We start from the raw sequence: 27,450 nt of genomic DNA, 5'->3' as shown, positions 1-27,450 counted from the left end.
TTCAGGCCCCATGTTAGTGGACAGCCACCCTGGGATTACGCCTGCAACTTTGGCGCCCCAGACGTTAGTGGACAGACACCCCGGCATCACCCCTGCAACTTTTCATTCCCCGTTCTCATTTCCCGACATCTTGGCGGCGTTCACAGGAGTTTCCTCAGTCTCCTGGCTGCTCTACCAATTGTTGGGCTGCACCCCGCAGGCCCGCAAGGCCGGTGCCTGCCCGACTTCAAGACCAAAGAGCGAGCCCCGAGTCAGCGACAGAGACATCAGTGGTTTAATGGTTGGGGGAAACTTACCCGTCTGAAGCAAGGTCCTGGAGAAACACCTCACTGCGTGGCAGACGGTAGGCAGGATGCGGCAGCAGTCTTCACTCTCGGAGGGAAAGGGAGAGTCCCGCTTATTTGGGGAATTGATGTCAGGTTGGCTCTTCAGTTACCAGGGAAACTAACAGAGTAGCACGCCCTTCAAGGCCCCTCCGCCCCTTTGATAAGAACAATCACCAGCTGGGGCAAGTACGTAGGCATTTACTAATTAGGAAGGTCAGTCACGTGAGTAGGTGCAGGTGAAGTGGGCCCTGGTCAGGCAGGGGATGTACAGAGGGCAAGAGGACAGCCACCCTGAGTGGCTTGACCATACAGTAGGAAAGCGTCCTTCAACAATTCAGTAAACTGATAAATTCTGTGTTGATGTGCCATATTTATGTGATGAAATACTATACACCAACGAAAACGAATAAGCTATTACACGTGCAACAATACGGATGAATCTCACAGCTGAGTGAAAGAAGTCAGGTCCCAAACCAATAAACGTGGCGCGATAACAAACTGGCAGAAGCAAGCCATGGCTTTAAAGTCAGCTTGAGGGGGGAGGAGGGGTTTGTGGCCGGGAAAGGGCGTAAGCTGGCTTTGAAACGCCCCTAGGGCTACATTTGGAGATCTGGGCGGTTGCTATGTTTCTTTGTGCTAATTCAGCTATGCAGTCACGGGCACATTTTTCTCTACGCATGTTGTACTTTAATAAAAATGTTTATTTAAACCAAAGTTGGTTTTTCTATCTCATTTAGTATTTTTATTTGTTTTCCAGTGGGGAAGATGATCAGGACAGCCAGACTCCAAGAATCAAAGTCCGTCCTCACTGTACTTTGTATGGGTTTTTAAATATCGTTTGACTGAAACATTTTTTAAAAAGCAAATCTCTTTTGTTGTATTAGATGGTGAACTCTTGAAGGGCGGCGTTGCTGCCTTATTCTGCTCTCATTCAGCAGTGCCTAGAATAATTTTCCGAAGTTAGAGTTGTTCGGTAAATGTTACATGAATGAACACATGACTTTTGGCACTTGATTTGGTGCTGTGAGTGGAATTTTAGGCTCCACCTATATAAAAATACTTTTTGATTGACTTTGGTCTTCTGACTTTCTTGCATTAGCACTCAAATGAATCGGCCTAGGTTTAATCTCACTGAGGCTTTGGATTTGGGACAATCCAAATCCAAAAGACAACTTTTCATACTGAGTCAGGGTTCTGGTGGAACTCTTCATCATATGGAAGTCGTTTCAGCCGTGGCAGTGCAACTTTGCAAACTAATTAACACCACCGGAGAAGGAAAGGCTTAATCAGAGCCAGGAAAAGGCAATTGAACCAAGCTAAAGATGCAGTTTCTATATTAGCACCGCGCTTTGGGCTGGAGGTCTCCAGGAGATTATTACAGAGGAAATAAGGGAGGAGCAGTGGTAAAGCACTCTCGCAAGGCATGTTTGATGCCGCCGCTAGTTTGCATCAGCACAGTGTGTTCTGCTCCTAATATAATTATTGTACAACCATGTTGCATCAAGTTGAGACAACTTGACTACTTAATTGAAGGAGATTCATAAACGAATGTGGGACAGGGTTTCTCCTTGCTGTGGTGAATATGGCACAGATCACCTATGTTGCACAATTTTGATTTTATTCTTTCTCTGTTCATATTTTGAAACTTCTCTGAAGGGGCGCCACTTTTGTCTCCTGTAAGCATGATTTCTTTCTTCCTTTCCTTCTTTCTTCCTGTCCTTTCTCTCTCTCTTTCTTGGCTCTTAAAAGAACACTGTGGGGGCTTCCCTGGTGGCGCAGTGGTTGGGAGTCTGCCTGCCGATGCAGGGGACACGCGTTCGTGCCCCGGTCCGGAAAGATCCCACATGCTGTGGAGTGGCTGGGCCTGTGAGCCATGGCCGCTGGGCCTGCGCGTCCGGAGCCTGTGCCCCGCAACGGGAGAGGCCACAACAGTGAGAGGCCCACGTACCGCAAAGAAAAAGAAAAACACAAAAAAATAACCCTCTCATTTCAAACTGCATTTCACAGTCCTATCAGTAATAAGCGACAGAGCAGAGCCCTTAAAGATTTGGTATTAGGCAGTCCAGGATGTGAGTCTAGGTATCACCACTTCATTTTTTCATTCATTTACTCATCATTCATTCAGTAGATAATTACTAAAGGCCTTTCTTTGCCAGCCACTAGGCTAGGAGGAACTATGAATACAGGGGTGAAAAAAACCAGTATGGTACATTTTCTAACCCTTTTAAATCTGTTTTTTCCTTTGTAGAATGAAGATAACAGTATCATACCTCATAGCATTGTCAGGAGAATTAAATGAGATAAAGCACCCAACATTCCCGTGTGTCTGAACAATGCCCGATAAATATTAGTCTTTACCACATTTGTTAATATTCTGTATCCATGCTTCAAGGATGTGGAAGAACAAAGGCACTGAATTCCCCTTAGGGCTTTTAGTTATTTCAGTAGTTAAAACACTGCAGAATTTAATTGTGGCAAGGATTTCTGATTGCATTATAGCAATCTTCACAATGGGATTGTAATAAATTGGGTAAGCCTCAAGATGACACTTTCCTTTGGCATTTAAGAGAAAGTTTATGGTCTTTTCTGTTCATTTATCATTTTATTTGCTTACTGGAAGCTTATCACCTCTAAAAGTTTCTCTTGTGTTCTTTAACTGGAATTTGTCTTTTAACGGATTTGCATTTGCCTAATTTTCCCAAGTCAATTATAAAGCATTTTATGTACAGAAAAAAATTTTTAATCCCCTTGATGAGAATTTAGAGAAGGAAGTTGATCACATTTATATACATGTTGGCAGGCTCCTTTCATGTGGATGCCTTCCAAAGCATTGCTCTCTCTCTCTCTCCCTCTCTCTCTTTCCCCAATCTCTTTGTGTTATTGTCAAGCTCAGCCTGAACTTCTGCTGTGTCTTCAATTCCAGAACTGCAAAGGTTAAACTTTTCAGACATTATTGGAGCAGAAGAGTCAAATCATGGCTTTCTTTTCTTATGCTTAATCATTTTTATTGAGTTGCAGCCAAATATACCCATAGCTTGCAGTTAAATCCCTCACTCCTACCAACGTGCCTTTAGCATAACCTTCTCAATATATTGCTTGCAGACTCTAAAATCAACTTCATAAACTGCCTTTGTTTCTTAATGCCTCGACCTTGTCTGTCCCTCTCGCAATACGCTGTCTTCTGCCTTTGCTTCCCACACAGTCTAAAAATGACTGGTCTCACAAATGGTCCTTTCTAGCTTCTGTCCTGGCTCCAACATTGTCTTTAACCTACACCCACCTTCTTCACTGGAACATCCTCTCGGTGATACCCCTTCTGCCTTTCTTTCTCATGCCTCTACTGATACTCCAGAGTCGTATCTGGGGTATCGACTTTGCCCAAATTCCCATTGTTTTGGATAAGAAATAGCATAGACAAATACCATAAGGCCTATTCTCCAGAAATTATAACACACTTGAATTTTTTTTTTTAAGGCTTTAGACCCACTCTTCAGGCAAATATCCTGCCATGTTGTTCTAATGTCATGCTTTCTTCCTGAAAACATCCTCAGAAGGAGAAATCACAGTTGAAAACTACAGCCATGTGTCTATGGTTTATACAGCAAATAGCTCACCTTTCTACAGGCTAGGGGACTGGTGTTTGTTTCTCCTCAGGTCACTGCACAGTGTTCTTTCCTTAACTTAGATGCTGAAGGTCATGGTTTCTGTACAGATCTGAATAGAAACCTCCTCCTGTCAGTTACCATGGGTGTGATTTTGAACCAGAGTCAAGTAATTGATTTCTGAAGACTCCCTGGCCTTTACATCCTTGTCTGTCTTAACATAATGCCTCCTGCCCTTCAAATACACAATTAGTCACAATGTGATATGTATGTAAATCAACTCCCTGCCCTCCAGGACTTTGCACATTTAAATTTAGACTCTAAATTACTTTTGTTACACTGAAAAGATATAAAAATGCTCCATTTGAATCACATTCGAGCCACTTCCAGGTCAGACAATGGTTTCCTCTATTATCGGAGGAAGTTGTTTCCCCAAATACACCCTGTACTGTAAGGTGGCATTTATTCCCTCTGCCGCCTCCACTGTTGAGGACTTGAAGTCACGCAGCTCCATGGTTCAGTGTCAAGATGGGTGTTGTGCTTTCAGCTCTCTTAACGCTTTATGAGCAGGGACATCTCATCACTGCTCGACTTAACGACATGCATCCCTCACCACCTCAGTACTCCTCTGAAATGTGTTCTACGGTGTTTTAATACACAGATTCAAATTATTTTGGAGAATTTTACAGTGTGCTTCGGAATAATTGATAGCACCCAGAGTGTCATTAAACAGTGCTGGGAATCACTTTTAATTTGCCTTCTAGCCTTCGGTTGGAAATCAGCAGCATCGCATATAAGACTTGAGAATGGGTTGTGCCATCTATGAAATGAGATTGGAAGTAGAAAATTAAAAGCAGCTGATGGTATGAAGACCAATTTTACCTCTATGCACTATTCTGATCCTTGTCCTTCCACACAGCTGTTTGGCTGGCTCTGGACCGCTGCCCCCGAAAGTGCTGTGCACCCCTTGCCTCCTGCCTGGGCTTCTCTGGTGCTGCAGCGCGACATGCCCCAGGTTTCCCATAACCTATGAGGTCACTCATGCACCTGCTGCCCAAAAGTGCAACTCGAGGGGTTTCGCCCTATGAGGCACCCCCCCTTGACTGATGGGGGATCAGAGCCGATGTATAAATGCTGTCCCCTACTTCCCCCTGGGAGGACAACTCGGAGTCACATGTCAGAAAGCTCCCCAGAAAATGCCAGGGGATGGAGCCCCTGTCTGTCGGAAAAGTCACTACCATGGCAACAGCCTCCTGCATCGCCTCTTGCTCCTTCCCTGTTTCTCTACTCTTGGTCCCTTGCTCCTCTTCCTGATCTACATGCCCTGCCAACAAGCAAACTACCTGCCCAGAAGATGTTGTCTCAGTCTTTGCTTTCAGGAGAACCCAGGCCACGACACCAACTGCTTACCCAGTTCAAAAACTGCTCATTTAGACCAACTATAGTTGCACCCCCTCTCACTACTTGCTTGCTCAAGGGCGCTCTCTCCAAACATCCACTCTCATGGGGGCTGCTGATCCCTGAGAACCAGCATGACGGTGGAGAGTAGTTGAGGGGGCAAGCCTCGAGCGCGCCCAGGTGCTTCCTAAGAAGGAACAGGCATGCTCTGAGCCACAGATGGGCAAACCCTGGTGCTTCCCTTCACCTCCCATGAACTCATGGGTTTTTCAGGTATAGACAACATTACTGCATCGTGCAGACCTCAAATTTCTGATAAGACTGGTTGACACTGGGTCCAACCCATGAAGGCTGGGAAGAGGCGGCAGGCATTTGCAGTTCTCTCCTTTGGAGGGAAAGAGGAAGAGGCACACAACCAGTGTGCAGGCGCGGAATTCCCAGGGTCCCCCAGCTACACAGACACATTAGCAAAACAAAAGATTTGCAAAGGAATCATACTCTAATGAAGGAAAGCAAATCAGTAATTAGGATAAAATCTCTAGGGAGGGTCAGGGGAGAAGGGAAATGACTTTAGCAAATGCATATTTAATGACTTAACAAGATCAGATAATTAGGCATCCTCTACGGAACTGTGGGTGGGAGGGAGGGTGGAGAGACTGTCACAACTGAGGGATCAAAGCTCATTTATAAAGTAATTAAATTTCAAGTGCTATTATGGCTCAAAGGAATTTTTAAAATTTTCATCTTTGACTCAACTTTTGAGAATTGGTTATGTCTAAGCCTTAAGGCAAGTCTGCTGTGAATGAGGCAGAGGTGTACTTGGAAATACAGTTGGACTGGGGAGTGGGTTCTTAGCAGCAAGAGCTGTGTTTGCATCCTCAGGACCGTCCTGCCCTGGCAAATCAGGTGGACAAGAAAAATAAAGGGAACTTGCGGTGGGCTCTCTGCTCGATGCTTCTCCTTTAACTCCACAACAACCCTTAGAAGTAGGTATCCCTTAAAAAACTAAAAATAGAGCTACCATATGATCCTGCAGTCCCACTCCTGGGCATATATCCAGAGAAAACTCTAATTCGAAAAGATACATGCACCCCAGTGTTCATAGCAGCACTATTTACAATAGCCAAGATATGGAAACAACGTAAATGTTCATTGACAGAGGAGTGGATAAAGAATATATGGTACATATATAACGGAATATTACTCAGCCATAAAAAAGAATGAACTAATGCTACTTGCAGCAACATGGATGGATCTAGAGATTGTCATACTGAGTGAAGTAAGTCAGACAGAGAAACAAATATGATATTGCTTATATGGGGACTTAAAAAAAAGATACAAATGAACTTACTGACAAAACAGAATAGACACACAGACATAGAAAACAAATTTAAAGTTACCAAAGGGAAAAGCAGGGGGAGGGATAAACTAGGAGGTTGGGATTAACATATACACACAACTATATATAAAATATAACTGACAAGGACCTATAGCATAGGGAACTACTCAATATAATAACTTACAAGGGAAAAAAATCTGAAAATATATATATATAACTGAATCACTGTGCTGAACATCTAAAACTAACATGACATTGTAAATTAACTATACTTCAATTAAAAAAATCAAAATTTAAAAAGAAAAAGTAGGTATCCTTAACCCCATTTCACAAACAAACGATGAGGGGCAGTTGGATTTTTTGAACTCAGATATGTTGCACTTTGAGACTTGGTCTCCCAGGTTGCCCAGAACACACTGACTACAGCTCAACTTTAGTTGCTCTTTGCTGAAAGAGGAGGACATAAAGGGAATACTGATGTTGTCTACATCCCTTGTACAAATGGCACAGGTTATATATAAATTTGGAGAAATGTCTTTAAACTCACAGACCAAGGTATGATAATGATATCGAGTTTTCCTACAGGGAGAAAATAAATGCACTTGTTGGGGTTCTCCAACCATCCTCTTTTCATTGGCAACTGCAGATTTCAGGAAAAATGAAAGTTACCATTCTAGTTTACTCACCAGAGCCTTTTAAGTTTGTTGCGTTTGAGTTTGTCAATTCCTGAAAGATGAATTGAGTCAGTAGAACTAGAAATGAAGTTTCTGGATCTACAAAGTTTGTGGACCTGAAAGAGGCAAATGCCTCCCATTCTCTCAACTCTTCCAGGCCTCATCAGCTGGCCCTCCCCTATCATGCCCTCATCACAGAACCAGCTTAACAGAGGCTCAAGTCTCACTAAAATAGCTGGGCAATAGTACGAAAAAGAAAACAAAACAAATAATAGATGTTGAGTCTGACACAGTTATTATTATTTTAAATTATAAGCCATATTCAGTCATGTATCAACCAATGGGATGAGGAAATTACTTACTAAGTGGCTCATTGCTGTGGATATAGTTATGAGTGTTAATAATAAAAAAGAATAATAGCTAAAATTTATATAGTGTATACTGTGTGCCAGGTACTATTCTAAACATATATTCTAAAAAATATATATGATATATATTATATATATATAAAATGTATTTAATTCTCACAATTTTTATTTTACAGACAAGGAAACTGAGGTAAAGACATTAAGTAATTCAGTAGAGAGTAAGACATCCTGAAAGAGTTCACTTGGTAAGGAACAGAGAGACAAAGAAACTACTCAATAATGTGATAATAGAAGGTATTATAGAAGCGCTTAAGAAATGTGGTAGGTAGAGAGAATGCTGTGATTTATACTGTCCTGGGGAGTTGGGAAATCTTCAGCAGGCAGGTGACATCTGAGTGGCTCCTGAAATGAAAAGCAGCTTTCCAAATAGGACAGGCAGCCATAACAGAAAATGGTCATTATCATCTATAGCAACTTTATTCCTAACTGGAAGCAACTAAGATGTCCTTCAGTAGGTGAATGAATAGACAAACTGTGGTTCATCCAGACAATAGAATATTATTCAGTGATTTAAAAAAGAGCTGTCAAGCCATGAGAAGACACAGGGGAAACTTTAAGGCATCTTACTAAGTGAAAGAAGCCAATGTGAAAACTCTGTATATTGCATGATTTCAACTATATGACATTCTGGAAAAGGCAAAACTATGGAGACAGTAAAAAGATCGGTGGTTACTAGGGGCTGGGGGAAGAGAGGAATGACTGATTGGAGCACAGGGGATTTTTAGGGCAGGAAACTATTTTGTGTGATACTATAATGGTGTATACACAGCATTATGCATTTGTCAAAATCCAGAACATTAAGAGTGAACCACAATGTCAACTATGGACTCTGGTTAATAATAATGTATCAGTATTAGCTCACCAATTGTAATAAATGTCCCACACTAATGCAAGATGTTAATAATGGGGGAACAGTCAGGGAGGGAGGAAGGGGTATAAGGGTACTCTCTAGACTTTCTGCTCAATTTTTCTATAAACCCAAAACTGCTCTAAAAAATTAACTCTGTTAATAAAAAAGAGTATGAGGAAAAGATACAGAGTTCTACGGAAAGAGGGCATCAACTCTTCAGTGTCCTTTCAAATTGACCTTTTTAGTGAGTAGATGAAACACTGAGCCATGAGTAACTTACAATTTAGGATAAATTACATTACCAGCTAATTTTCTTCCCTGTCCTTACAGTGTTTGGCTTCAGGATGTGGAGAAAATGAAGATTCTTTTGGCTGCAAGTGAACTAACCTAACTTAGACTCCTTCCAGCAAACGGAAGTTTATTCACTGTTTCCAAGGCCGGCACTCCCTGCGCAAGTGAATCCAGAAGTACAAACAAAGTCACTTGAAAGCTTCGCTCTTCTCACTTCCTCCTTCTCTCCTGCCCCGCTTCTTCTGCCTCCTTCCTTCTGTGGCCCTTCCCCTCTCCCCCTCTCTCCCCCTTTCTCTCCTAGCCTGGGATTTGGTGCAGTTCTCTGTCAGGTTCTCTCCACTTGGCTGTAGTGATGGCCTCTAGAGGGTCTAGGCTAGTAAGATTCTCTGTGCTTCAGCTCTCTGAAGGCAAAATCTCTCTTCTCTGTGTGTACCTACGTCAGTCATGGAAGAGTGACCCTTCTGGATGGAGTCAGATGATGACCCCAAACCGATCCATGTTCAGGAGACTGAGATCATTTCTCTTAGCTTAGGCTGCACGCCCAGCCTAATGGTCAGGGGGAGGCAGGCTTTGTGCATCAGAAATGTGGCTATTGTAAATGAGGAACTGGATTTTACATTTTATTTCAATTAATTTGAATTTAAATTCTCCACGTAGCTGGTGGCTTACACAACAGCCCGGGCTTACACGATCTCATGCTAACCCACGCTAAAGGAATCTGCCTACCTACAGTTAAGTGGCCTTGGTTTGTATCACATGACCTTACTTATGCAACAGCTGATTGGACCAGGCATGGTTACGTGCCCCAAGGACAACCAATCATAGGCTGCTAGTGACCCATGATTTGTGAAGCCTGACTTCAAAGAAGAGCTGCTTCAATTATACTTTCTCCCTGGAGTCTGGAACTGGGATATAGAAAGGGGATGGGCTATGGGAACACAGCATAAAATTCGGGAAGGCGACTCAGGGTCTAGGTGGCCATTATAAGCCATGAGGAAACTGGAATCCTGGTGTGGGTTAGCAAGGAAAGCAGGCTGTGGGAAAGATGGGAAAATGGGTCAGACAGGCTCAGAAGAGCATAGCCATGAGGAGTAGTCATGGCCCATGAAAGAGAGAGAGACAGAGATGGGGAACAGCGTTACCTCCTGCCTTCCAGGGGAAACTCCAGACAGCTGTGGAACAGAAATAAGCCATCTCTGCCATTCTGCCATGCTCTCGTCTGAACTCCTGACCTACAGTGGTATACAGAGTGGGAAGTGAAATTCCTCATCATGTCTGCAATGATTAGAAATGCTGCCTTTTTTGTATATTAAATTCATTGATATAAATGATTTTGTTTCAACTCTCTGCCTTGTTCTGTTGATGTGTTTATCCATTCCAGACAATTTTTGCAGTGTTTACAGACTGACAGCTTTACCATATTCTTTGGCATCTGCTGGACACATCAGGCTGTTTGTCATCTCTCTGGCTTTGTTCACGCTTTTTCTTCTGCTTGGAATGTTCTCCTTTCTCTCTCTCCAAGCCCTGAAACTCTCTCTGCCGTTCCCATCCCAACCATTCATCAGTCTAATCCCCAACTTCCTAAGCCCTCACTTCACACTCAGGTCCCTGTATGTGGCCATAGACAATACCCTTTCTTGTCTCTATCTTTGTATCACAATTACCTTAATAAGTTTTTATTCTCTAGACTGAGTTCTGATCCTAGTACCTCCCTCACACAGTGCCCCGCACAGAAGGAGTGTTTAAGAAAACACTGTTGAGCAAAGAATTTTACTTTTGGTTTCACAAGTATGTGTGTCCCTCATTCTTGCCAAGGGAAGCACCAGATGGATGGGAAACCAAAACAATCTTTGTCAACCTCCCATGATAAATTCAAAAGAGACCTTTGGGTAGATAAGAGTTTTTCTCTTCTGTAGAATGTAGCATACTATAAACAGTAATTTTTGCTATTTTTGTCCCTGTGTCTATATATTTAACAACTGTGATACCACAAACGACATCAATATGTAGAAGAGTTATGAGAATTAAATACGGTATATTTAATGAGCTTAGCACAGTGCACATAAAATGCACACAAAAATGGTAGAGATTCTCAACATTAACATTATCACTATTATTACCACAGTCATCACCATTTATTAAACATATACTTATTTGGCATCGTGAGCGTTAAGTAAAATAATCCATGGAAATTGCTTACATAGCGTCTGGCACGTTATATATGCTAAAAAATGGTAATTATTATTTTATGCTCCCTAAACACCTATTTCAGAGGTTAAAATGCACAAATTAATCTTTTCCTCTCAACACCATTTAGATAAGTTCAACAGGGTAGACTCATGATTAATTCTGCATCTCATTTTGTTTTTAATTTTACCCAGTGCCTCATTAACATGAAATATTTATTACAATCATAATTAAATACCACTGCTTTTGTGCTCTGTATACTTTCCCATTAATACATGCTGCTAAACCTTTTCATCAGACCTCAGCTGGGGAAGTACTTTCATCGTGCTACCCTATTTCAATGGTTAAAGTTTCCATATTTTATCCAAAAGAAGATGGTTCTTGAGATACCAGAGAGTTAAAAAAGGCTAAAATAACTGTGTAGGGAATCTTATAATGTAGACAGTGGGGTAAAATGAGGGAAAGTTCATTCCCAGGAAATACAGAATATTAAGTTAACTGATCCCAAACCAAGGGCATCGAGTCATCCCGGGGTGTCTAGGGGTTTCTGTGTCATCTTACGGAGGCCACTCCAATAGACTATTAAGCTTTTCTGCGTGCTAACTGCAAAAAGAGTTGACTCATTGAATTTAAATGTGACTTTGACAGAAGGTTTCCTCCCCGGCCGTCATTATGAATGGACTTACTTATGAATGCTCATCCATCACCTGTCCCTGTAGCTTTCTGGGCAACAGCAAATGCCAGAAACAGCACGCTTGCAGGTAGAATCCCTTTGAAGGAGACAAGGAAGACAGCATGCAAAGCATTATCAAGAGCGTGGAGCTTGATCTAATGGCCTATTGCAGAGTATGATGCAAGCACATAAAAGCGCCGTTGACCCTGGGCTCAGCCTTCCCTACCCCCCGGGCTTTACTTTGGGAAGCTCAGCAAAAAAAGCCAACACACACACTAGGGTCTTCTTCCTGTCCCGGTCAAATATAAAGCCATCTTGTAAAACTGGTTTTTCCTGTATACAGAATACTTTGCTAAGCCCACGGGAAGACACAAAGGCAAAAGGTGCCCTCCAGGACTCCTGATGGGTATCTGGTCATCCTTATTCTTTGGAAGCTACTGGCCTTCTGGACAAGAGACAGATGACATACACATAGAGAAAAATAAGTGATACCATATACAGGTATATACCTGTATGCCAAATTGATACCAAACAACAGGTATACCATATACACGAGGCTTGCTTCTTCTGGCCTGACATACTCTTGAGGATAGTTACTTTCAGGAAGAGTGACGGGGAATGGGGAATGGTAGTTCTTTATATGTGTGCTTTTCTATATGATTTGCATTTTTTTCTAATTTGGTCACACACGAGTATTTTTATTGGTAGGATTATGGGTCTTCTTATTGTCTTTATGCTTTTTCATGTTTAAAAATCATTTACAGGTTCATCCACATCACTACATATGACCCAATTTCGTTCCTTTTTATGGCTGAGTAACATTCCATTGTATATATGTATCACATCTTCTTTATCCATTCATCTGTCAATATACATTTAGGTTGCTCAACAGATGAATGGATAAAGAAGATGTGGTACATATATACAATGGAATATTACTCAGCCATAAAAAGGAACGAAATTGGGTCATTTGTAGTGATGTGGATGAACCTAGAGTCTGTCACAGGGTGAAGTAAGTCAGAAAGAGAAAAACAAATATTGTATATCACATATATGGGATCTAGAAAAATGGTACTGATGAACCTATTTTCAGGGCAGGAAGAGAGACGCAGACGTAGAGAATGGACTTGTGGACACAGGTGGGGAAGGGGTGGGTGGGACGAACTGAGAGAATAACATTGACATAGACAGAGTAACACTGACATATATACACTACCATGTGTAAAATAGCTAGCTAGTGGGAAGCTTCTGTATAGCACAGAGAGCTCAGCTCAGTGTTCTGTGGTGACCTAGGGGGTGGGATCTGGGTGGGGAAGTGGGGAGGGAGGCTTAGGAGGGAGGGGATATACGTATAAACTAACACAATGCTGTAAATCAATTATACTCCAATAAAAAAAGAATCATTTATAAATGTTACTTTGCAGTATGAGATAATAAATGTTGGTGAGGATGTGGAGAAATTGGGACCCTCATACATTGTTGGTGGGAATGTAAAATGGTGGAACCACTTTGGAAAACAGTTAAGTTTCTCAAAACGTTAAACATGGAGTTACCAGATGACCCAGAAATTCTATTCCTAGGTATATAACCTAGAGAAAAATATATGTCCATACAAGAACTTGTACACAAATTCATGGCAGCATTATCCTTAATAGCCAAAGGTGGAAACAACCCAAATGCCCATCAACTGATAAATGGATACACAAAATGTAACAATGGAATATTATCCAGTCCTAAAAAGGACTGAAGTACAGACACATGATAATGGCATAAATGAACCTTGAAAACATTATGCAATGAAAGAAGCCAGTCACAAAACACCACATATTATATTTCTCCAGATCAGACAAATCTATAGAGACAGACAGTAGATTAGTGAATGTCGGGGGTGGGGGAGTGGTGGGAATCAGGAGTGGCTTCTAATGGGGTTTCTTTGAGGATGATGAAAACGTTCTAAAATTTAGTGATGGTCGCACAACTCTGAATATACTAAACCACTGCTGAATTGTACAAATTAAATGGATAACTGTATGGAATGTGAGTTAGATGTCAATAAGGATGTTAAACTATGAGAACCAAAGGCTAGGCTTCTGAAGAGAAAAGCACACTATAGTTGCTACTGGATTTGTGATTTTTCTTTGTGGCAGTTTTATTCCTTGCTTAAGTACTTTTCCTCAGGGGAGAAACAAGTTGTAGGTGTTTTAATGGGAAATTTGAAATCTGTGGCTTTCCTAACTGTCAAAAGATAAAGATGTAAGTTTGCACAAAGGGACAGCCCATATTTATCATGAAGTTTTTGTCATTCCTGTGAACCACGAGGGGCTGCCAACAGAGGCAGACAGTCTGCATGCCCTAAAAGCCCTGCCTGGTCAGGAGTTCCTATACTAGGGGATGGGTGTGTTCTGGTTAAAATCCGGCCATCCATTCTCTGGGAATTTTCTAGGCTCCTTTAAATCTGGTTAAATTATGTCATAGTTTGGTGTGATTCACTCAGCAAATGTTCCCTGAGCTCCTGGTCTGTGCCAGGCTCTTTGTCCTGGACAAGGACGAGGGAATTTTTAGGATGAAAGTCTGACTTCGATGAGATCCTGGGTAGCACGAGCAGCCATGAAGCCCACTGGGAACAGGAACCTGACCTCCAAACAAGCACCTCCTCAGCCTCAGGGCTGCCTCTCTGGTACGCCTCTGCCATGGTGAGGAATCACTCTGTCTGGTGGACATGTGGGTCTCTCTCCCGAGGCTGGCCCTTTTCCCCTCTCCCTGATCTCCACCTGCTCCCCAGCCCCCAGTCCCTAACATTTACCCCACAGAGGACAACAAGGCTAACTCTCGGGGTAAGAAAGCAGATGCCTTATCTAAAAACTGACCTCATAGGTAGTTGTGACACATGTAAACCAAATTCAACCTTTTGAGACAGCAGTGCTTCTATGCCGATGAGGGGACAATTAACTGACCAGGCACATAATAAGAACACCTGGTAAACTTGAAGTAGCTATTACGATCCAACCCTTTATTCCCATATTGAGATAAGACAAAATTCTGTTGGTATAACAAATTTTATCCAATATCACTGAAACCTATTCTTCATTTTACAACCATAAATCTTTGTGTAGTCGGCCCTTTCTTCTCTGCTCCCTCCATTCCCAGCCACTTTGCTTGAAATGAGAGCCTTCATTTGATTTGGCCATTTTGCATCACCTGACTGGGCTCCTTAGGCGTGTTGGGAAGGTGATTTATTTCTCTGTGGCAGTGTCCTCAGTCTCATATCAAAGCAATACTTCTTGGAAAAGGTGAGAAGTTGGTAAGTGGCAGAGCTACCTAAATTTCTGCTACCTCTGGCCTATGGCTATTGCTCAGACTTTTATTAAATAAAAGCTAGGCTTTAGCTTTCAGACGGCAGAAGTATGCTGTGGTGTAAGACGCAAAAGCACATCACCAGCTCACAGCATGAAAATTCTGAGCAAGGAATCAGGGAAGTACAATTTCCAAGGGAGAGCTAGGAAGCAGGACAAATGGAAAATAACTGAAGGAGATTACATTTTTCGTTCTTAGATTATTCTTAAAGACAGAAAGAAATAATTTAGTCCTTACTTCAGGAGTGAGAAGGTTGAGTCTGTAGAGATTAAATGTCTGGCCAACAGTCATGCCATATCCTGGTCTGAATATTCCGGGTAGCAGGAGGTTGATATTCTCTATTAAAAATCACAGAATTCCACCTGAATGGCTACTGTGATATCAGGTTCAACTTCTGGTTTCCTACTGTTTCTCCTGTTCCCAGACCACTAAAGTTAAGTTTCTTGTTGGTTGTTGAAATAGAGTCCTCTACTGTCCATCCCTAGTATGAAAGAGTTATTTCATTGAACATGAAGATCCAATAAAATAATGTTTCAATATATGGGGCTGATGTCAAGATGCTGTTTGCAGTCTTCTGCCAGCTGCTTTGGGTTTTCTTAGATTTGCCCTAAGATAAAATTGTTTCCCTGGAAAAATGAAGGAAACTTAATACTTCTTAGGTCCCTACATGGTTGGTGACCAGCACATCTTTATTCTCATTGACTCTGAAGATGTTAATTTTGTCTCAGCCTTACAATTTTTGTGAATTCTAGTATATTTCATTGGCTTAAAGTTCCCTTGCTTGTCGGCTGATTAGACACAGACAGCAACCACACCCCAGCTTGCTAACACTGAGGAGGAAACAGTCCTAACAAAATTTGCAGTTACGAACTTGCAGTGTCAGAAACTAGAGCAATGATACAGATGGTTACAAAGCACATGAAAGGATGCTCAACATCACTAATTATTAGAGAAATGCAAATCAAAACTACAATGAGGTATCCCCTCACACTGGTCAGAATGGCCCTCATCAAAAAATCTACAAACAATAAATGCTGGAGAGAGTGTGGAGAAAAGGGAACCCTGCTACGCTGATGGTGGGAATGTAAACTGGTAGAGCCACTATGGAGAACAGTATAGAGGTTCCTTAAAAAACTAAAAATATAGCTACCACATAATCCTGCAATTCCACTCCTGGGCATACATCTGGAGAAAACTATAAATCTAAAAGATACATGCACCCCAATGTTCATTGTAGCACTACTTACAATAGCCAGGACCTGGAAGCAACCTAAATGTCCATCAACAGATGAATGGATAAAGATGTGCTACATATATACAAGGGAACATTACTCAGCCATGAAAAAGGACAAAATAATGCCATTTGCAGCAACACAGATGAAACTAAAGATTATCATACTAAATGAAGTCAGACAAAGACAAATATATGATATCACTCATGGGGAATCTACAAAAGGCTACAAATGAACTTATCTACAAAATAGAAGTAGACTTACAGATATAGAAAATAAGGGACTTCCCTGAAAGTCCAGTGGTTATTAGGACTTCACCTTCAATATAGGGGTTGCGGGTTCAGTCCCTGGTTGGGGAGCTGAGATCCCACATGCCTCGCGGCCAAAACACCAAAATATAAAACAGAAGCAATATTGTAACAAATTCAATAAAGACTTTAAAAATGGTCCATCAAAAAAATCTTAAACAAAAAGGGAACTTATGATTATGGGGTGGTTAACAGTGGGAGAGAGATAAATTGGAAGATCAGGATTGACACACATATACACTACTATATATAAAATAGGTACCTAATAAGGGCCTACTGTATAGCACAGGGAACTCTACTCAATACTCTAACGGCTCATATGGGAAAAGAATCTAAAAAAGTGGATACATGTATAACAGATTCATTTTGCTGTACAATACAACATTGTAAATCAACTATACCAATAAAAATTATATAAAAAAGAGTGATGACAGAGGGGACAGGAGACAGCTGTGGGCCCCATAGGCTGGACTAGGCATAAGCTAAGGAGGAGGAGCCAACACTAGACTATAACACAAACTATCGACTGTTTACCTCCCCAAAACAGACGCCTATCCTTACGGGATTTAGAGCAAGTTAAACTCTTTACAAAGCTAGTATGACTGTTATTAGAAATACTTTGGAAGATGTTTTAACTTCATAAGCAACGGCCAAACCATATACTTTGTGCAGTTCTACTCCTTGATATCCAAGATAAGCCATCTTCACAAAGAAGTTTAAGGACTGTTTGGCTTAGTTATCTATTGTGCCTTAAAAAAAAATAGTCACCCCAAACTGTGGTAGCTTCTATTCATCATTTCTCATAGCTGTGGTGGAGCAGGTATTTGGAAGTGGCTCAGCTGGGTGGCTCTGGTGCAGCCTTTCAGGAGGTTTTGGTTAGATGTGGACTAGGGCTAGAGGATCAGCTTCCAAGGAGGCGCATTCACACAGCTCTTGGCTGGGGGGCCTCAGTCCTTCTCCACAGGGCTGCTTCAGCATCCTTATTGCAAATGATCCAAGGCAGAAGCCGTGCTGTCTTTTATAACCTAGTGCCAGTAACACCAGCATGTTCGCCATGTTCTATTGTCACACAGCCATTTTGATTCCAAGTAGGAGACTGCACAAGGTTGTTGTATACGGGAAGGAGCTTTTTTACTCATCACTCCAAGCTAGAAACAACTTTACACCTCAAAGTGACCTGGAAGTTGCTCCGTGAAGATGAATGGTCTTAATCTTATTTAACCAGGCATACTTTCATAGCTCCCCCACTGGGGACAGAGGAGATCCACAGAGGTTGGCTAACAGTGTTAGTTACCAGAGTTCTTTGAGTAGGACATTCACCTTGAGAAGTCAGGATAATTCATTCTTCTCCTGTTTTTTCTACTAATCTTAAGAGCTACTAAACTGTGAAATTACTTGCTGGTTCTGGGGCAAAACAACGCCTCTTCTGATCAAGCTACTCCCAGTTGATCAATTCATGATCAGATACTTTTGTAGGCATTCGTTTTCCAAGTGTAATGCTTGGAATAGAAAGATCAGGATCACCTGAGGAATGGTGATAATTACAAGTTCATAAGCCTCAGCTCAGACCTACTGAATGGAAGTCTGGGGGTGGGGGCAGCAACTGTTTCCATCAGCCCTCCTTTGATCCTGATGCACACCAAAGTTGGAGAACCAAGGGTCTAGAACAGCGGTCCCCAACCTCTTTTGGCCCCAGGGACCGGTTTCATGGAAGACAATTTTTCCACAGATGGGGGTGGTGGAGGGGTGGTTCAGATGGTAACGCCAGCAGTGGGGAGCGATGGGGGAGTGACGGGGGAGTGGCAGATGAAGCTTCACTCGCTTGCCCACTGCTCAGCTCCTGCTGTGAGGCCCAGTTCCTAACAGGCCGAGGACCGGTACGGGTCCATGGCCCAGGGGTTGGGGGCCCCTGAGCTAGAAGATTCTTGACTAGCTCTAGACTAGTTCTACCTAAGTTTGATCAACTTTGTGGAAGAGTTTTGTTCCACACCCTCATAAACCTGTAAAAGATCTGCTAAGCCTGAGATACTAAGTTCTTGTAGATTCTGCTTGAGTTGTCAACCAACTATGAAATTCTACTGAAATGTTCTCTTCAGAAGATAGGAGGGCTGCAGAAGAAAAAATTACCCCAAGCTGGAAAGAGGTGATGCTAACAGTAGATGAGCTAGTGTAAAGAAATCACTTTTTACCTTTCAAATGAGAAGCTGAGCACAGGCTAGCGGTGCAATCTGCTTTTATTAACACATTTGGTCTGAGTAGCTCATCTCCGTTTCCTGATGGCCAGGTAGGACACTAACAAGGCTCCCATGATGAAGGTTCCAGAAAGGCCGGCCACCCACAGAGCTTGGGAGTCTACAGGAGACCCTGGAGGGTGGAAAGGTAGATTAATGCATGATGAAAATCAAGGGATTCTACATCCCAGTAAAGACTGCCAGTCTTGAGCTACAGGACAAAAAGCTAGACAACTCCCTCTGAGGGTCACACTGGCCAAAGCCGTAAGGGAAGCAGGGGCGAGCAAGCAGCTTTGGTCTGACCAGTGGTTCAGGTACGGGGCCTCCTGGGGGTCTCCCTCCACTCACTTGAGTACTTACGGAGCTTTTCTGAAGAGTCCTGCGTGGCTTGGAGTAAAATCATGGGACCCTGGCTAGCAATGCTAGCAGTGCTGTTCTGGAAATGCACGTCAGAGCTTCTTCTTCCTGTTGGAGAGATGAGTTAGGGATTTGTTAGTACATGTGGTGTGAGTGGTTAAGGAGTCTAAAATAGTGCCAGGTCGCTTGGTACGGATAGCTCTGCTCCGCGGGCCTCAAGAGAAACCTCATGTGCTCAATACAAAGTCTCAGACTTGCTCATTTGTATTAACACTTCCAGAGAAATGATGACTTTGGACTATCCCCAAACCGTCATTCTTCTTACGTACAGATGCTTAAACAGTTGTACCTTAGTACTGAGACCCTATGATATAAAGGTACCTGGTAAGACACTAATAGCAGAGCTCTGTTTGAATCCTATTTCTACTGCCAGTTGTAGATCTTTGAACTTTCAAAGTTTGAGTTTTTATAGACATATATGTATACAAGTGTATGTATCATTGCAGTTGGATGTTGAATATTTCATCTATTAGATGATAGTTATGAAAAATACTATGAGGTGTTTTCTTTTGCCATAAGGGACTTAAAGCTTCAGGGGTCATGAATCCCAATTGATTCAGGAGCCAGGTAAGATCTGTGGGATCAGGTGGAGTATACAACTGTATGAGCATTGGGCCTGATCATTAGAGCACATAACTCTAAGTCTGCAATCCTATTCCACCTGTAAGCCTTCAGGCCTTGTTGCCAGACCTGCCTTCAAGCAAGTATAGAGGTCTACATTTATATCTGGATAGACCAGAAATGCTTTATTAGATTATAGGCTGTGAACCCATTTGACTCCTGGCTAAGTCAAAATTTATATGGAGAAAAGCTAAAGCTGAGAGTTTTCAGGATTTATAGCTTATATATAGAAGGCCTGGAATTCTAGGAAACTAGCTGTATTTCTGTTCTACTGCATTGTGCAAGTACTTAAGGAAGCTTCGTTAATAAGATGAATCTTTGGTTTGACTCATTTGCCACAGGCTAAAGAAGGTTTGATCTGAAATACAAATGAAATACAAACACACTGAAATCTGTCCTCTGGTGTAGACAGCTTGGAAACTTACGTCTGGCAGGACAGGCTGTCACACAGGATGGTGTCCCAGCAGGCTGGCAGACCGATGCACTGCAGTGCAGATACACCTGGGAGCCAAAAGAATTGGGATCGTGGTATAACACATCATGATAAGTCTTCAAACCTGCTTTGTCTCCCCCAGGAAGTAATCAAGAAGTTTCAGAAAATCCTGAAAAACCAAGCTGACATCATAGAACCACTAAAACACTCGATTCTAGTTGACGTGTCACACATGCCATTGGCATCCCTTGATTGCCCCAAAGCAGTACCAACAACCAATGTTTAAGGGCCACTTCGGCTGAAGAGTGAGACAGTGTGAAAACACTTGAGCTGGGGGGTTTAGAGCCCTGCTGAAGAACACAGAAGGTGGCATCATACCGGTCCCTTGAGTGCCTGCTTTGCCACTGAGTCCACGAAACTGAAGGTGGAAATGCTGAAGCGCTGGTAGTGAGAAGGAAATGGCAGGTCCAAGGCTCTCTGGACAGGGATCAGTTTGGTCTGATAGTTGTCTCCAGTGTAGGGGCATCTAAGCAAGGATATCTGGCAGTCAAGATGGGCTCCGTGGAGGGTGTTTAACGCAGGTGCAGGAAAAAGCCACTTACCCATTTACCAGCATGGGCCACTGGGGCTGGAGCAGGGCGTTTGTGCTGGGTGTGGCCCAACACTGGTGTAGGTGCAGCTCTAGACTGGGGTCTGTTCTGTGTTGGATGGAGACTTCCACGTAGATGGGATCCCGAAGCAACTTCACCACTGGGTAGTCACTAGCAGTGTAGTAGGAGCTATAGTGTTTGTCTGCAAGAGGCCAAAACAAATTGAAGTAGTAGAAAGCTTGGAACCTCTGGTGGCTTGAGACAGACCATCACCCACATAAACACCTCTGGCACATATCTTGTTACCAAGGTAGGGTCTTGACGCCCAGAAGTGACAAGACTTGGACTAGAGGCCAGATTCTCCACGAAAGAGGGTCTTACCTTTGGCAATCTGAAGTTCCAGAGTGAGGTGTCCAGGCTGGGTCTCAGGAAGGGGTGGCGGGACAGTAAACACCTGGACATTCACTGGAAGAGCATTGCTGCTTACAGAGTAGCTACAGCTGATTCGAAGCCTGCAGAAAAATAAGATTTTAGCTACTATCTTGGGTGGGTGGACCATGTCACCTCTTTAAGGTTTGAGGAACCGTTAAGTGATAGGTGTTAGAACAAGTTTATAAACGTGTTGTGTGATTCTGGCCTTGTGAGAGCTATCATTGGGGAGACTGATATGTCAACAAGATCAGTGTTTGAGAGTTTGATATAAAAACCATATAAGAAACAGATATGGTTAACAGATGAATGGATAAAGATGTGGTAGATACAATGGAACCCTACTCAGCCATAAAAAAGAATGAAATGATGCCAGTTGCAGCAACATGGATGGACCCACAGATGGTCATACTAAGTGAAATCAGACACAAAGACAAATATCATATGATATCACTTACATGTGGAATCTAAAATAGGACACAAATGAACTTATCTATGAAACAGAGACAGACTCACAGACAGAACAGACTTGTGGTTGCCAAGGGGGAGAGGGCATGGGGGAGGGATGGATTGGGAGTTTGGGATTAGCAGATGCTAACTATTACATAGAAACTGGATAAATAAGGTCCTACTGTACAGCACAGGGAACTATATTCCATATCCTGTAGCAAACCATAATGGAAAATATGAAAAAAATATATAACCGAATCACTTTGCTGTACAGCAGAAATTAAAACATTGTAAATCAACTATACTTCAATTAAGAAATAGATATGGTACTATGAGAAAAACGTACCTTCTGAGGAGGGAGTAGTCAGGGAAGATGTTGCAGGGGATTTGATAAAAGTAACAGAAATAGATGAGAGTAAAGTATGGAGGCAAGAAGTCTGAGGGCCACTGAATACTCTAGAAGCACAGTCTGGGGTTAGGGAATAGTGAGAGAAGGACTGAGAAAGGTTAGGCTGGAGAAGTAGTAGCAATTCCATGCAGAGCCCTGCAAGCTATGCTCATGACGTTAAGCTTCAGCTCTAGGAAGACCAAGAGAAAGCTTTAAGTATGCTAAGGTTTTAAAGGGATTCATTTTGCTACAGCTTAAACAGTGGGGGTAGAAGGAAGAGACCAGAGTGAGAAACAAAAGACCCGGTGAAATGAATTAGAAGTCAGGTAAGTTTGAGGCTTAGATCAAGTTGGTGGCAGTAATGCAGCGCTACTGGATCAAATAACGGTGAGATTGGACAAGCAAGGCAGCTGAGATTCTCCTGTCATGAGGAGATGGTCATTTCTGGATTCATGTTTACTCTAGAACTTCTGCTTTATGCGAGAAGGGAAGTCAGGCATTCTGGTCAAGCAAGGTCAGGTTAACTAAGACCCTTACCTGAAGATACTGTCTCGGGTGATAGAACCATGGCTCCAAGTTCTCACATCCCGAGTTGCAACCAGCTCGTTTTCATATACTGCCTGGGTTCCAGTGATCTACAAGGGCAGGTAAAGAAGTCTTGCCACTCCTGCAAGCCAGATGCTGCTTCACTCATAACTTGCTTTGGTTCAGGCTCAGCAAGGCTGCCCTATCATAGGTTGCATTTATTCACAACATGAGTGGAGGCAAGAGCAGGTGGCATTGACTAGCTGGCAACTTATCATTTCACCTTACTTTCAGGACAAAGGGACAGGAAGAGGCTTATGAGTACTCAGATGAGGCAGCCAGAAATACTACCGATCTCAGCTGACCTCCCTGCTCGTTTCCCAGGGCAGTGCAGTGGGAAGAACCTGTTATTGGTTCTTCTACAGTGTGGTAAGGGGTGCTAGCCCCTCGCTGGAGTGCAGGTGGGATGACTTAGCCGAGTGCCCTGGGGAGGTTTCAGCTTTCTCAGTGGTGAAGCCCTCTCTGTCCTAGAGACCATCCTACACACCAAGCAGTAGTCACGGCTACGCTATTCCAGTTCTCCCCCCATCACTAGGGCATTCCTACCCAACTTCAAGTCAGGAACAGAGCCCAAAGTCAGCTCTTCTCACCCATTTTGTAGTACCACAGGCAGTAAACGGAAACTGGAACAGGACAAAGGTGTGTGTTGCCATCACAGGTTTACATTCGCTGTCATTCCTGAAGGCCAAGTGCACAGAATTCAGCAGCAGTGGGGGTGAGGTCACATTCCGAGACACAGCGATGGAGAAGTGGCCGTCCTGGGTACAGCGTGCGGTCACTGAAACACCAGAGCAACTGTGCTGAAGGCAGGTCATCTCGCTTGTTACTGAGCCAGCCAGACAAGAGTCTAATTTAGTTTAGTCCTTTTAAATTCCCCGCCCTCCTCTCCCCCGCCTCCTAGAAAAGCTGCATTCCCAGCTAGTGACCTTGATGCAGGTTCAGCCATCCAGAGCTTCATCAAGGCTCTGGATGGCCACTTGGGTTTGAATCTTGCCTCCACCACTTACTGTGTGGCCTCAAGCACAGTATTTAACCTCCTTGCATCAACTTCATCTGTAGAATGGGGAGAACCGTACCTGCTTTGTTTTACTGATCAGCTAGAATTCAGAGCATAGAATTGAGTGTGGCATCTAGGTGTTTAATGAGGGTCTCTTTTTTTTTTAATGGGAAAAACCTGGAGCATGGTTTGGGACAAATAATCATCTTTTGAAATAAAGCTCTCTAGACAATCAGCCACCAGCGGCTACTTCTTGGGAATTGGTTAAGTTTCTGTCAATTAGCATCTTGCACACAGACTTAGCTTCTTGAGTTCATTGAGAGTTACTTGCTTTACATTGGATTCTAGGAGAACAGACAATGGAAGGCTGTAGAAACCTCTGTCACTTACAGTCAAGTGTTCTAGGAGGTGTTGCTCATACATCAACCTCTGGTCATCTTTAGTATTTGCCTTCTGGATGGGGGTGGGGGAGAAAACTCTCCTCTGGGTTTAGTTAGTGGTAATTGCAGGCACTTTTCTTCAGCTGATTTCAAAGATATAGTGACTCACCTGTGTTTCCGTAGTAACAGGAATTGGCCTCTTCAGAATCGTAGCAGCAGCCTAGCTGCTTGCAGTCTCCTTGAGTGATGGGTGAAGGAGCACATGGCAGTCTGTCCCACACTGGGACAGAGTCGCAAAGGCCAGCATTTGGGATGTCTAGGGCTAGATTTTGCAGAGAAGAGCAACACTAAGTAACAAAGTTTGGTGTTTAAGAAGAGGCCATTTCACTACAAAGCATTAACTTTCAATTCCCATAGACATCTACGGGATTGAAAGAGATATATACATAGTAGAGATTATATCTGAGTTAGAAAATTAACTATTAGATCACCTTATAGGAGTCCCCTAAAAGGAGTCCTCTTTGGAAGAAGAAATACAATAAGATTGGAAGAAGCAGTGAGACTCAACTCTTTTATTCAAGTAAAGAATTCTTATGGTTCTGATGAACCTACGGGCAGGACAGGAATAAAGATGCAGACATAGGGAATGGACTATGAGGACACGGGGAGGGGGAAGTGTAAGCTGGGATGAAGTGAGAGGGTAACACTGACATATATACACTACCAAATGTAAAGTAGACAGCTAGTGGGAAGCAGCCGCATCGCACAGGGAGATCAGCTCCGTGCTTTGTGACCACCTAGAGGGGTGGGGTAGGGAAGGTGAGAGGGAGATGCAAGAGGGATGAGATATGGGGATATGTATAGCTGATTCACTTTGTTATAAAGCAGAAACTAACACACTATTGTAAAGCAATTATACTCTAATAAAGATGTTAAAAATAAAGAATTCTTAATTCGGTTTTTTTTTTTTTTTTTTTGCGGTACATGGGCCTCTCACTGCTGTGGCCTCTCCCGTTGCGGAGCACAGGCTCCGGATGCGCAGGCTCAGCGGCCATGGCTCATAGGCCCAGCCACTCTGCGGCATGTGGGATCCTCCCGGACCGGGGCACGAACCCATGTCCCCTGCCTCGGCGGGCGGACTCTCAACCTCTGCGCCACCAGGGAAGCCCCTTAATTCTGCTCTTTAAAAGGCACTTCTCAATCTTAGTGTACTTTAAATTACCATCATTTTGAAATGCAGTTCTGATTTAGTAGGTAGGGAGTGGGGCCTATAATCCTGTATTGTATCAGTATTACCCCAGTGGCTATAGCCTAACAAGGCAGGTGTGAAGAATTACAAGTTCGACTCTTATGACTGAGGTAGGGCTCTCAGGCGGCAAGGCAAGATTTGCTGGAGTTGAGTTGGTGTCATACTTCCTATTAATTACCCAGTTAAGTAATCGAGCAGCGCCCCTAGCTGAAGACGCTGAGCCCTATTCTCAGCGCAGTCTGCTTCTAGAAGGCATTTGCCGAGTCTCCTTGATAACTTCAGCTTCCTTCCCTACCCTTCAAGGTGCGGGGAGCTCTGGTCCTGGGATAACTCTTGGTTGAATCCCAGCTCTGCCACCTGCCAGTGACGGGCACTTGGTAAGCTCCCTGCTGGGGGCCATCAATAGGGCTCACAGCGCTGGGCTGGGATTATAGGTGACACGTGCAGCACCACCCACAGTGCCTGGGCCCCAAGTCATCGCTCAGGTGGTGGTTAGCCTAAGGTCTCCTGTGGAGAAGCGAGTTAGAAGACAGTCCTCCACGGGTGCCTGGGGGTACTGCACACAGCAAGTAGAAGACGCCTGAGGGCATCTTCCAGGCAGCTCCATACCACCCAGAACCTGGAAGTTTCCGGCCCTTACCTGGGAGATCCACAGGACACCTGAACAGCTTTGTCTCTGTAACCGTCCTGCGTCCACCCGCATCTGCTCCTTCAACTCCAACGGGCATGATGTAGTGGGAGTCCTGGAGAGACAGGCCCCGGGAGTCAGCCTGGATGCTGGCACAGGTGTCTCAGCGTTCCTGAGGACCGGGTCGTACTCACCCACTCAGTGACATAGCAGCCGCTGTAGGACACGTCCACCACCAGGGAGCTGCCAGGGCCCTCGCTGACCCGGGTGCCACACTCAGAGTCATTCTGCAGCCTGTGCGGCAGCCCGCGATTATCTGGGGGCGGGGAAGGGGGGAAAGCACAGATGGTCGGTCACCACCGTCACCAGTGCTGGGAAAGGACTGCCAGCTTTGCCCTAGACCCCAGGGATAGCTGCCAAGAAGAGAGGAACAAAAGGGGAATCGGATTCAGAAGCAAAGCTACATTTTAAAAGATTCATTCTAGAGAGAGAAGCGGCAGAGTTTAACAAAGGGGGGAAGCATGAGGACAGGAAGCAGAGGGCAGTTCTAGGCAGTAGAGACACGCCATTGCCTGGCTCAGCCTTCAAACCTACCCCAAGCTATTAGTGCAGGAGGGGTTGCTGTCTCCTGGCTGAGGTTTATGGTGAACTGAAAGCTCCTTAGCCCACAGCGGAGTCCACCGGGATAACCTGGTGCCTTGGGCTCATGCTGGCCACTCAGAGCAACAGACAGCGGAAACCAGAGCCAGAGGGATTGCAGCAGCCACATAGCAGCGTCACCGGGAGCCTGACTGACCACGCTTCCTGTACTGCAGTTCCCCTCCCAAGAGCCCGCGCGCCCCATCCCTTTATATACAGGGGGAAAGCTCGTTTCAGGCGCACATCTATGTAGCATGCAGGTGGGACTCCTTTGGAAAGGGTGATTCCTCCAGCTTCATTCACTTTAGGCCACAGTCTGCAGCTGCAGTGCTTTAAACATCGAAATCAGGCGGTCTTCAGAGCCCAGGAACAATGTGGTGCCTTTTAGCTGAGAGAGGCTTTCTCCCGGTTGCTCAGCGTAGCACTTAATTTACTAGCTTATTGACCTTCCTTTAGAAGCTTGCATATTTGGGTGTAAATCCTAGCTCTGCCACTTATGAGCTGTATGAACTGGGCAAGTTACTACCTCTCAGAATCTCAGTATTCTCATCCGTAAACTGGGAATATCTCCCGGCAGCTGTGTTCTTTTGATTGTATTTAGCCTAATATTTATGATAGGAACAATTTTCCCAAGTTGACTAAGAATCTTTGTCAGAGCACTGAGAACGTGTAACCAGGTATCTATAATTCTCTTCAACTAATAAAAGCGAATAAGCATGTGTCTTCCCCGGGGAAATTGCACAACTCATTT

The 27,450-nt window shown here is 43.6% G+C and overlaps 1 protein-coding gene across 1 annotated transcript; it reads right to left on the bottom strand.

Moving 5' to 3' along the window:
- Window positions 1-331: 331 nt before the first annotated feature.
- On the bottom strand, window positions 332-26,829 carry ZP4 (zona pellucida glycoprotein 4; the record flags this gene model as incomplete). The annotated part of the gene is made up of 13 exons (XM_082855187.1): window positions 332-372; window positions 18,852-19,026; window positions 19,242-19,358; window positions 20,357-20,432; window positions 20,743-20,890; window positions 20,967-21,156; window positions 21,336-21,466; window positions 22,759-22,856; window positions 23,397-23,584; window positions 24,353-24,499; window positions 26,073-26,175; window positions 26,255-26,376; window positions 26,655-26,829. 12 exons carry the CDS (start codon window positions 26,827-26,829, stop codon window positions 18,923-18,925), a joined length of 1,599 nt encoding a protein of 532 aa, XP_082711313.1. The 3' UTR covers window positions 332-372; window positions 18,852-18,922.
- Window positions 26,830-27,450: the final 621 nt, after the last annotated feature.

This window comes from Leucopleurus acutus (genome assembly GCF_964270905.1).
Source record: "Leucopleurus acutus genome assembly, chromosome: 14".
Lineage (NCBI taxonomy): Eukaryota > Metazoa > Chordata > Mammalia > Artiodactyla > Delphinidae > Leucopleurus > Leucopleurus acutus.
Note: the sequence above shows the minus strand (reverse complement) of the source record. Positions and strands in the feature narration are given on the sequence as shown.